At 38.3% G+C, this 12104-nt stretch overlaps 1 protein-coding gene across 3 annotated transcripts in view; it reads right to left on the bottom strand.

Annotated features, from left to right (window-relative positions):
- LOC115437592 (cadherin-6-like) overlaps positions 1–12104 on the bottom strand; it is a 159536-nt gene that overhangs the window by 54313 nt on the left and 93119 nt on the right. For all 3 annotated transcript variants that reach the window (XM_030160875.1, XM_030160874.1, XM_030160872.1), the window contains exons 6-8: positions 11397–11584; positions 9329–9579; positions 2691–2827 (exon numbers count right to left, since the gene is read on the bottom strand). In XM_030160875.1, coding sequence (XP_030016735.1) covers positions 2691–2827; positions 9329–9579; positions 11397–11584 — 576 coding nt within the window. The remainder of the gene's footprint in view (positions 1–2690; positions 2828–9328; positions 9580–11396; positions 11585–12104) is intronic.

Here is a 12104-nt window from a genome sequence, read left to right on the forward strand (position 1 = left end):
ACTGGAGTCAAACGCAGACGCACCTGTTCAGGTCCGACTGCAGCTGTCTGAGCGCATGCGCAGATAGAACACATATGTTTGTGCTGGTCCAGGATGGGACCCACTTCACTGATGGTTCTGCTGAAGCTGGTCCTGGTCAGTTTACTGAACATGGACTGTTGGTTTGGACTGGAGTTTTCAGCTCTTTTACCTTCTGTTCACAGAGGCTGATTCCCACTGGAGAACCTCCAGAACAGTTGCTGTGAACTTTGGTGAAGTTCTGCTCCACGTTGCATCTTTTACTGACTTCCAGAACGCACCACACACACACACACACACACACACACACACACACACACACACACACACACACACTTGTCTTTCACATTAGTCAAACAGAAGTCCGTCTCATTGTTGGTGAAAATAACTCCTGACTAAACTCCGCCCACATGGTTGCGGGGCTAAACCCACTTCCTGCCTGGCATCTGGCTCATCCTGGGCCCCGCCCCTCTCCAATGACAGGCAGCAAACCAGCGCTAAAGTTTGATTGACAGCTGGTTGACCGTTTCATCTCGGGAGGGGGACACTTGTAATTTTGATTGGGTGGAAATTTAGACCTGTTCAACCAAAGGACCAATCAACTTTGTGTTCTTATATTAGTGACCCTCAGAGAACCACCGGTAGATCGCAAGCAACGTGTTGGAGAACCCTGAACTAGTTCTATTTTTAGAACAGGCCTGCGGGCCACTCACGTGGGCCCTGCGGGCGACCTGGTGCCCATGGGCACCGTGTTGGTGAGCCCTGCACTACACTGACATGTACAGCAGCAAAACTATCGGTAGAATTCATACCAAATTGGGTTTATAGATTGCCAGTGACCCAGAACAGATGTGATTACATTTCAGGAAAAGTAGGTCAAAGTTCCAGTTTTTTTATGAATTTTTAAGGCCTTTTTGTTCCTCCCATTTACTTACAATGGCCAAAATTTCACGCCTATAAAAACATCAATTTTGTCTCAATTTCCTTCAAACTTGGCACATATATAGGGGCAGCTGATATACTGACACTAGCACATGCATAGACATGATGACATCAGCTGGATCGATGCCAAAATAAGCTACAATATGTGGAAGAGGTGGGGCTTGTTGTGCCTGGAACCACTTGTATTGGTTCATTCATGTGCAGAGTTTCAAAATGATCAAACTCAATTGTACAAACCCTGGTCTGATCCAAGACTAGTTCTGTCAGGTTTACATCTAAAATGTGGTCTCACTGGTGACTGAGCATTTATGGATAAGCAACACATGGATTTATACTATTTTTTTTTTATTTTTTTTCTCTCTCTTTTTTGTTTTATCTTATCCTATGAACCAAGTTTTGTGTCCTTAATAAAGCTTGAATGAATGAATGAATACAAACTGTTTTTATTACAAAAAAAAAAAAAAACACATTAAGACTTTAAAGTTGCTGGACTTTATTCAGTTATCAGCCACTGGAGCAAGGTTATTATCATTAACGAAAACTAACGAAATGACGAAAACTATAATTGTAAAACCATTTTTGTTAACTGAAATAAATAAAAACTGTAATAAAAAAAAAAAACTAACTGAAACTGTATTGTGTGTTTACAAAACTAACTGAAATGTATAAAAATTACAGATAAAATTCCCCTCGTTTTCATTTTTGTCAACGTCAGATTGATACGAAAGCGATTTATTTCGCTCTAGCAATTTTCTGTGCTGTCTCCATACGACACTTTTTGCTCCGTCACTTGTGTTCACTTGTGGTTTCCAGTCGTCTTCTGGTCCCCACTCTACCTGGAAACATGGAGACTAAAGCAGCAGAGTCCTGTCTGGGATTGATTTGAATAGGAGCACAGAGAAAAGAGACCACTGAACTAAAATTAATACTAAAACTAAACTAAAACAAAGCATTTAGAAAAAAATGAAAACTCATAAAAACTAGCAAACCTGCTCTAAAAACTAATTAAAACTAACTGAATTAGAGAAAAAAAATCAAAACTAAATAAAACTAAAGTATAATGAAAAATCCAAAACTATTAGAACCTTGGTATGTATCTGCACAGTTCTGGGAAATGTAGATGTTTTTAAGTATTTGTTACCTACAGTAGAGGAATAGTCCCATCTCCATATTAACCCATTTTGTGAAAGTTCCCAGATACATTTTTGTCCATATTTAACCTTTCATATATCATAATACTATCCTCTATATTTTGCATTTTTTTCATTGAAAATCTGTTATTTTCCAACATTCATTTACTGATCATGTACTTTAATCATCATCAAAACTAAGCATTTAGAAAAAAAAAGAAAACTAATAAAAACTATCAAACCTGCTCTAAAAACGAATCAAAACTAACTGAATTAGAGAAAAAAAAGTCAAAACTAAACAAAACTAAAGTATAATGAAAAATCCAAAACTATTTTCCCCTTGCCCTGGAGACACCACCGGAGAGTCATTTCACTTGAATATTTGGTGAAGTGACCCTTGAACATGCCCCGCTCGACCGGCCTCAGATCCTATATTTAGAGCAGTATATTTCATTCAGTCTTTCCATTGATTTCCCCACTGTGATAAATGACTGTGACTGACATTAGGGGAGCAGACGCTCTGTCTGGCTCCATACGTTTCAGCTCTACATCAATATGTCACATCATCACTGCAAACAGTCCCATCCCTGCTGGACTTACTGAACTCGGTGGCGATGACTGAAATATTATGCCAGGCCGTCTCCTCTCTGTCCAGGCTTCTGAGCAGGAAGATAGACCCGTTCCCAGGATGAACGTTGAACAGGCGGTCCATGTCGGTGCGGCGGTCGATCGAGTACCTGTAACAGGCGAGACAGTGAGAAGGTGAGAAAGGGCTAAGTTAAGCCAGCGGGTGGGATGAACTACAGTGGCCCTCGTATCTGCGCAGCCCCATCAGGGAGCATCTGAGAGAGAGGAGAATAATTGATTTCTCTGGGTCTGTGATGGGAAGAGCGCATGCTGATAGAGCCCAATCAGACGTAATGTGGTGCACTGTGGAGTCATTGCTGATATTTTAAATCTTCAGGCACAGTTTGAGCTCAGACGCACAGAATAACTTTGGGTCTAAATTGCGCTATGAATCTGTTTTGTTGCTTCCCACAGGATCTTGTCGCTCTGATGTGCCATTAGCCCACACAACCTTAGAGATTACAGTGTGTGTCCATGGAGGCCAGTCAACATATAACAGAGGTGTCAAACTCATCTCAGTTCAGTTCCATATTCTGCTAAATGTGATCTGCAGTGGGCCGGACCAGAAAAATAAGAACAGAATAACCTATAAATAATGACAACTCCAAATTTTTGTCTTTGTTTTAGTGTAAAAAAAACCATTAAATTATGAAAATACTTCCTTTTATAAACTATCAAAAAAAACCCAAAAAAAACAAAACTGAAAAAACTGAAATTTAAATAAAAAAACATAAGAAAATTTAGTGCAATTTTCTCAGTCTTCTTCCTCCACTTCTCATTAGTCCATGTGCATTCTGGATCAGATCTACAAAGACACTAAACACTGAGGAACAGGAGGAAAAGTTGTTAAAGTTGTGCTTAATTTTCTTTAGACACTTCAGGTTGTTCAAATTTGTTCAGGTTATTCACATTTTATTGTTACAGGATAGTTTGTAGATTTTTTTTTAATTAATTGAAGATTTTTTTTGGCTTAATTCAAGATTTTTTTTGCTTAACTGAAGATATTTTTTGGCTTAATTCAAGATTTTTTGCTAAATTTGAGATTTTTTTTTGGCTTAATTGAAGATTTTTTTGGCTTAATTCAATATTTTTTTCTTAATTCCAGCTAAATTTTTTTTTTGCTTAATTCAATTCAAAACTGTGCAATTTTTGCACTGGGCAGAAACATCCCAGGGGCCAAACTGAAGCCTTTGGTGGGTCACATTTGGCCCCCGGGCCGCATGTTTGACACCCCTGACATATAAGCATAAATATGAAGCAGTCTTTATCATAAGATGGAAGTTTAAGTCGGATGTAGTTCAGCTGCACAACAAATAAATAAAATAATGCCTCTCATATCCTTTTTAACCTCACCCTGCTGGAGATTTGAAAGAGGTTAATTTACATGTACTTATAAATGTAAATTAACCTTAAATTTAATGAAGTGGAGGAAAGAAATGGCATTTATTCTTTAAAAAACATATTCCAATCCAATGCAATCCAAAAAAAATAGAAGAATACAATACAGAATAGATTTAAAGATATAGAAAATGTACAAAAAGGAAAAAAGTGCTATACAGAAGAAATAAATAAAACCCAAATAAAAGAATAAAATACAAGAAGCCATACCATTAAAAACAACAAAATAAATAAATAAAATAGATAAATAAGAACAATAAACCACTACCAAATAAAAACAATAGAATACAGATAGTACCTTCAAACATCTCACATGGTTTCAAAAGCCGAGGAGAAAGATATTACGCTAATCACTTCCAGGCTAATGAAACCAATGTTTCTTTTTTTTTTTTTTTTTAATTTCGAATATAACCCCCCCCCCCCCCCCCCCCCAAAAAAAAAAAAAAACACAACATGGAAAAAAAAAAAGGGAAAAAAATATTCAAAAAGGAGCAGGATGAAGTACAACTTTCTGATCTCAGGTTGTAAAATATGAAAATAAGGATACTCCTGGTAAGTTTCTGAAATCACATGCACACAAACTGCAGACTCAGAAAATACACTCTTTGTATGCATGTTAGTATCTGATTACAGCTCATATAAGGGGGGTACTGATCCATTTTTCCATCCAGAATTACCTTTTAACTTCTTTTCTTTTCAATACCTCAATGGTATATTATGTAGAAGCTTTGCCATTCAGTACATGCTTATTTACGCTTAACAATTTCATTTATCTATTTAAGAAATGAAAGTTTTTGAGTCTGCTTAGAAGAGGAAGCAGATCAATATACACTGGCGCCATCACTGAGCATCTGTGCTCCTTACTGTGGAGAAGTGGCCAGTGTTCTGTGTGACTCAAACCAGCACCGACTTCAAAGAGTTTGTTTTGGCACTTGAGAACAAAAGACGACACGCTGCTGAATTCATCCCCAAATCACCCACCATCCCCAAGGAGTAAAATTGTAAAATAAGTTTTCTGTGATCTGTTAGTGTTTTTTTCTTTGTGTTTTGCTGTTTCTTGCTGAAAGGCAAGAAGTTTCATAGCAAAGCTGAACACACCTTTAGGAGCAATGGTTTTGTTTTTTTTTTCTTTTTTTCCGCTTCTTTTTATTACGCTAAACTTCACATGACATACAATCTTTGAGGTTGGACAAAAAGGACAAACTGCATGCAAAAGCCAACCTTGATATTCTAACAACCAACATCACATAATTGTGCTGCTCTGTAAGCCGCTGCATTCAGCCTTCTCCTTCTATTCAGTCTTACTGTAGCCTGTTCACCACATCATAGCTACTTGAAAACCTCTTCCTACCGTCTGTGGACTGCTCACAGAGCATTCTCTATTTTTGAACTAGTTGCTGAATGCAGCTATTCACAGCTTCACAGCACTCTGTGGATAATAGAACTGAGATGCCTTTGCTTCTGTCTTTTTCTCCTGCCTGTCAAAGTGGAGGCAAACCGCTCTGTGAACAGGAACTGCATATTGTACTCCATATGAACATCTTCAGCGCCTGGATCAAGGCTGGTTTCACTATCCTCTCAGTCAGCTCAAAATATAACATCAAAAAGCTATCAGCTTGTAATGATGTTCCATTCAATCTTAATTACTGTTTTCCGTAAAGAGCTATACCAATCTATTAAAAAAGAAAACACTGCCTCAGTACATTCAGGCTTGATCATAATTAGAATGCACTCAACAGTAAAATAATAGTTCTCTGTCACAATGTGACTAGATGATACAGTCACATACACAAATGCACAAACACAGAAATAATTGGAATTGTGTGTGTATGTGTGAGCCCCCTTGTGACACATCATTTCAAGAGCACTCCATGCTTCCATGCTTGTTTTAATTGGAAGATGTTCCTCATCAGTTGGCCTGCTTTAAATATAAAGAAATAGGGGCACCAACAGCACTAGGTCCTGCCTGCAGCACTTCATCTCCAGTCAGTTTAATACACTTTTCCATCTATTCATACATCTATACATCCATCGTGAAGGCGTCTTTTCATAACATTCACACTTCTCCACGTTCACCCTGCAGTGTTTTAAATGCATATGAAATCCTCCTGTGTTGTCTGACTGTTGTGTGGTACAGCTGCCCTCAGAGATTAGGAAAGTTCCAACTTATCTTTACAGTCTTGTACTTTCTGATCAATACACATTGCAACCCAGCAAATTACTAAAGGCTCTGGGCGTTTACTTTGTAGACATCAGAAAATCCACAGGATGTATTGATGTCATTTGATTAATGGACAATTACTAACAGGAGAAGCAATGGAGCCGAAACTACCCCAGCATCAATAACAATAACAGTGCTGTGCCCAGGCAGAGGCTTTATATATATACAGCCTGTAGGTGCAGGCTTGTTTTATAATGGTGTAATACTCAGCAGTTTACACACACACACACACTGTACACACTGTACACACACACACAGTCTATGAGTCCACAGACTGTTTATCTGAACACTGATCTCTATCCCACATATCTTTTACCCCACTTCACAGCCCTCTTCTTACTTCTCTCATTTCAAACTTTTATCAGAGCTCCTTACAAGCATCTGGAGCACTGAGGTGGTATGTGGAGTCAAATTTAATCCAACTTCAGTGTACTTCTTCTGAAACTTTTAGAATAGCAGAGGAGAAATTGCAGATATGCAAATTCTGAAATAAAACAGCCCTGCGCTGGAGAACAGACTTCCTGTTTTCTAAAGTAAAGAACAAATGAAATCACAATTAGTCATCCTTTTTACAGTTAAACATCCTGTCAAAGTGATTTTAAATGTATGATTTATCACTTTTAACTAATAAAAGGAAGAAAAGAGGGTCTTTGAAGAAAAAAAATCAGAAATGCTTCTTTTCATTTAAGCCCCAGAGTGGGTGTGTCATGTTCAATTAGTCATGCATAGCGAGACTTATCTCCACACTTCTTTTCAGTGCAGAGAAAGTGGAGAAAGGTCTGGTTCAAGCCATTATTCTTCTTGAAGATGGGAAAAAATATGTTGGACTGTTTTTTCTATGTCTTTTTTTTATTTTTTTAATCAATCACAATATATCTTGGGTGGTGCTGAATACAGGATGGAGCTTTTGCAAAGACTATTAGGAATTTATTTTGGTAGAACATCTGCACTTAAGGAGGCAAGGCTTGGCATTAAAATTGCTTAATTTCTTCCAAAAGAAAATGAACCAAGCAAGGCTGCCTCATTCCACCGTCCAAATCTTAATCAAAACATGGCATTTTCACAGTACAGTTTGTTAGCTCAGAGAGGTTATTGCTATTTCTCGTGGCAAAGATGGACAGTCGCATCCAAAGAGCAGAGGGAGGAGAGTGAGCCAACGTCAGGCGTATACCAACAAACTACTTCAGACTATGTTCAGTTAACAAGGCACAAAGAGCCCAAGCAGACAAACTTGTTAGCATCAGCAGCAAAAGACAGGCAGTCAGCACTGATGTTACACAATAAATATGCAGGTGGATGCTCGGCTTCACTGAAGAGACTGAGCTTTGTGTCCTGAGGTGGAAGCAGAGGTACAGGTTTGCAGTTGTTTAGTTCAATTTAGGCACCAAAATAAAAAGTTAAGTTTGGTAAAAAAAAAAAAAATCACAATTGCCACAAGATCTTCCTGCAATAAATTCCTGAGGGAAAACTTCTCCCATTTAAAGCCACAGTGGTATACTCGTCTTTTTAACCCTTTCATGCATAGTGGTCACAACAGTGGACAGCTGATCAAAGGTGTTTTCTTGTTACCTCCGCCAAGGAGGTTCTGTTTTTGCCAAGGTTTGTTTGTCTGTCTGTTTGTTTGTTTGTCTGTCCGTTAGTGTGCAACAGAACTCAAAAAGTTATGGACAGATTTGGATGAAATTTTCAGGGTTTGTTGGAAATGGGATAAGGAAGAAATGATTAAATTTTGGTGGTGATCGGGGGGGGGGCACTGATCAGCCTTGGCAGAGGTCTGCGCTCTCCGAGTGCTTCTAGTATATTTATGGATTTGTTGTTTTGCGCATCATCCCATACACTGACATTCATACCATTACTGTAACTTTGCTGTTCTAGATAAACCCGATCTGCACTAACATGTTCGAGTGTAAAAAAAAAAAAAGCTAAGTGTTACTAGACTGAAAAAAACAGTTTTGTTTTGTTTGTTTTTTTTAAACAAAAGTTGCTTCTTTTTTTTTTTTTTTGCATATTATCTCCATGCAGGTATGTTAAAATGTGTGAAAACATCAGATTAGCAGCATTAAAACATTTTTTATTTCATAGTTTTCACATAGTATATCAGTAAATACATGTTTCTTTGCTTCTTTTCATGGTGTCCAGCTGAGGGGATATTTTTGTAATTCTATGAAAAATAGGTTCATAAGGGGGTTAATGTGTGTCCCATACGTCATACTTGATGCTCCTGGTTCTGAAATCTGGAAATGTTTAAATGCAGCTGCTGAAAAATCCAAACTTATAAATATAAAGGTTTTCAAGGCACAGCAGAGAAGGGATGATTCAAAGGTGGGATAGAGTAGTTAGCGCTATCTGGAAAAACCGTGTAATTTCAGTTTGACTGCTGGCTATGAAGTACATAGTTGATTGGAACCAGAAAAAACCTGTGACTCAGCAGGAGGTGGGCGCTAATTCACCTTTTTTGTCCAGATTAATTTAAACCCAGCTGTCTGGAGGGCAGGGGCAGGAAATGCTCACGTTGAGGGTTTTTCCGTGCTTAAATAAGGCAAAGGTTTTACCTCAGCTGACCTAATAAGCCTAGATTTTTTTTAAATTGCAAAAAAAAAAAAAAAAAGTAAACATGCAACAGGTCCTATCTGCCTACCCTGCAGTGAGAAGCACCTGCTATGACAGAGATAATCTGGCTTCTCTATAGCTGGAAAAATGAGGGTGATTTAGTGGTTTGAATAATAAATGTGCTGTGTTGACAAAGCAGTACCCCTTCCATCCAGAAGATTAACTTAAGTATAGCTGAAAAGATGCTGTAGTCTATAAATGGAGGCTCAAGCTTGGTTTTGCAATTTTCTCAGTCCAGTCCAACACACAGGAAGTGTATTTTAATGCTGAAAGTGTGGGCTTCACCACATACGTTGCGAACTAGACGCTCTCCTGTTATGAATTTCAACCGATTTTAAGGTATCTGATAAAAGTGCAGTATTATATTATATTCTTCTCTTACTTGACTGGGCTGCGAGTTCCATCGGGGTCCACGGCGCTGACTGAACCCACGGCGGCGCCCACTGCAGCGTCTTCCTTCACCTCCATCAGATAGCTGGCTTTGTCGAACAGGGGTGGCTCATCCACGTCCTCCACGCTGATCCGAACTGTGGCCATGTCTTTGGAGCCTGTGGACATGAAGCGGGGGTCCACCTGGGTGTTCTGGACCTGGATCTCCACTGTGTACGACTGTTTCCGTTCATAATCCAAAGGCTGCAGAAGAAGAAGAAGAACATTATTAGTGTAATTTTTAGTCTGAGGTCAGAATTTTGATTTCAGTTTAGTCTTAGTTTGATAGGTGCCTAATTGCTTTTATCTTTCATTCATTCGTTCATTTATTTTCAGAACTACTTAGCCCTCGCCTGGGTTCATCTTGGACCAGTTCATCATGGGGCTAACATATACAGACAAAGAACCATTCACCCTCACATTCACACCTGGGAGATTAATACTGAGCGATTAACCAATTATTGTGTGGGTCTTCATACGGTGGAGGAAGCTGGAGGAACAGAAGAACCCACACAGACCATGGAGAGAACATAAAATCTCCATGATATTAAATAATATTTAAATTTTCATGAGGATTTGGATAGTTTTAATTATTTAGCTTAGATATTTGGAGGAAACACACAATTTTCAAAATTGATTTATGACATTATATGATGAAATATAAAACCATTGTTCATAAACAGTCTTATATTGTGCAAAACCATGTTAGTAAAAGCATACATTTTTTGCTTTTGCAACCACATACACATATTAAATTAAGCTGAATTCTGCAGTTCTATGTATTTTTTGTCCATGTTGCATTGTTCATCGGGTTTTTGAAAACTGACTTTTTATTGTCAGTTACTGAAATTAAGTGTTCATTAACTAGAATAACCTTGGCAGCTCGCAGTCAATTTAGTTTTTACACACTGTCGGTAACAGTACGCTTGACAGCACGCACAACAGTGTATTTACTAATACGCAGCATGGTAATGTTTTTCGTTCATTTTTTATTTAATTTAACATCTGAAAAGTTGAGCATCAAAAGCAGAATTTGTGGTATGTGAAAAGACATCTCCTTTCGCTGAGTGTCTGCGTGATAAAAGGCTAAAAAAATAAGAGCAGGTGCTGTTAAAAAGAGATCAAAATGGGATACAACGCAGCTGACAAATTAAGTCTGATGAGAAGTGGTAATTGTTCTGGGGGCAGATAATGTAGATGAAATCCTTGACACCAGCTGTGACAATGCAGCATGACTGCTGTTTCAAGTTCCAGATATACTTTAACGGCTCTACATGTGCTGCTCTGGCTTCCTTGAAGGAATCCAGGATATTGTCCTCATCTAGCATCCTGCTGACAGAATATCATTAGCTCTTTGTTGAAGCTGGCAGACTCTCTTAGGTAGTGTCAGCAAAAGGAACAAAAGAATTTCTAAATATCAATTGTGATTGTACGTCAGTAAACACAGACTCTGCAAGGACACTGTGAATCACTTCTTAAAATCCAGCAGCACAGAAACACCAGAACTGTGTAATCGTGGCTGCAGCAAAGGCTAAGGCTGGGGGTTGTGAAGGTAAAGATGAATAAGTTTAATTTGGTTTCTTTCATCTGTCAAGCATGCCCAGGCTTTGCATATTTAATAGTACGTGTAAAACAGACTACGTGGGCAGGATCCTTATGAGTCCAAAGTGTGGGATCTGCTGAATCACTGCTTTAGAGTGAATTTGATTTAACCAGCGCCGTGAGAAAAATATCAAGATAATTAAAAGCTGGTCTCCTTTGCAGGTGGGCAATGGATTTTGCATTATTTACAAAAGAGAATGCACTTAGACTTACGTATTTCACCCTGTGTGTGCACTAAATTTTACTTTCATACATTTTATTATCATTATTCCATCATGACTGAGGAGATTGCTTTGTTTCCTCATAAGTAATCCTTTTTTATTCGAAGCTTTCTAATAAATATGCTTTCCAGATCAGTGCTACTCACATACTGAATAAATGTGATTATGACTCCCACATTTCATGCTGCTGATTCTCACCTTGCTGACAGTGATGACGCCCTCCTGGGTGTCTTTGTTGGTGGAGATGTCAAACATGTCCATGCCATCTCCACTGACGATGGTGAAATACATCTCTGCGTTTTTGCCGATGTCTCTGTCTGTGGCTCTAATCCTCCCCACCGGAGCCCCAGACTTGAATGACTCTGGAACTCTGAACTGGTATATACCTGAAAACAGAACGTAGTGCTTACAGTCAGCTGGGTGCTACGGGTCAGAATTAGTTCACCTATGTCAATCTGAGCAGACTTTCCTGTATCTGGAATGTTTAAGGGTTTTCTTCCAGTATATTATGACTTTGTAATCTACGTGATGTTTGTTATGTTGGCCGTTTGTCCAGGACAACACATGGAAATGAGCTTCTCTGCTAAATCTGGTGCATGCATCTTGTTCTTTGTAACTAATGCCAATACATACTGTCCTGTAACTAAATAAATACATTCAAATACAAATATATAGTAACAATTAAAACAAGACACTTCACAACTAGGGATGTAACGATTACCGGTATAACGATAAACCGCGGTAAAATTTCCAACAGTTAGCATTACCGTTTAAATTCTAATTATCATGTTAACCGTGTTTGATTTCCGCACTTTTCCAGAGAAAATGATATGATTTTATGTCAAATATTTGAGTATAGTTTTAATTCATTATAAATGTGATTTTAAATACCTAATATTTGGAACC

This window comes from Sphaeramia orbicularis, chromosome 17 (assembly GCF_902148855.1).
Source record: "Sphaeramia orbicularis chromosome 17, fSphaOr1.1, whole genome shotgun sequence".
Taxonomy (NCBI): domain Eukaryota; kingdom Metazoa; phylum Chordata; class Actinopteri; order Kurtiformes; family Apogonidae; genus Sphaeramia; species Sphaeramia orbicularis.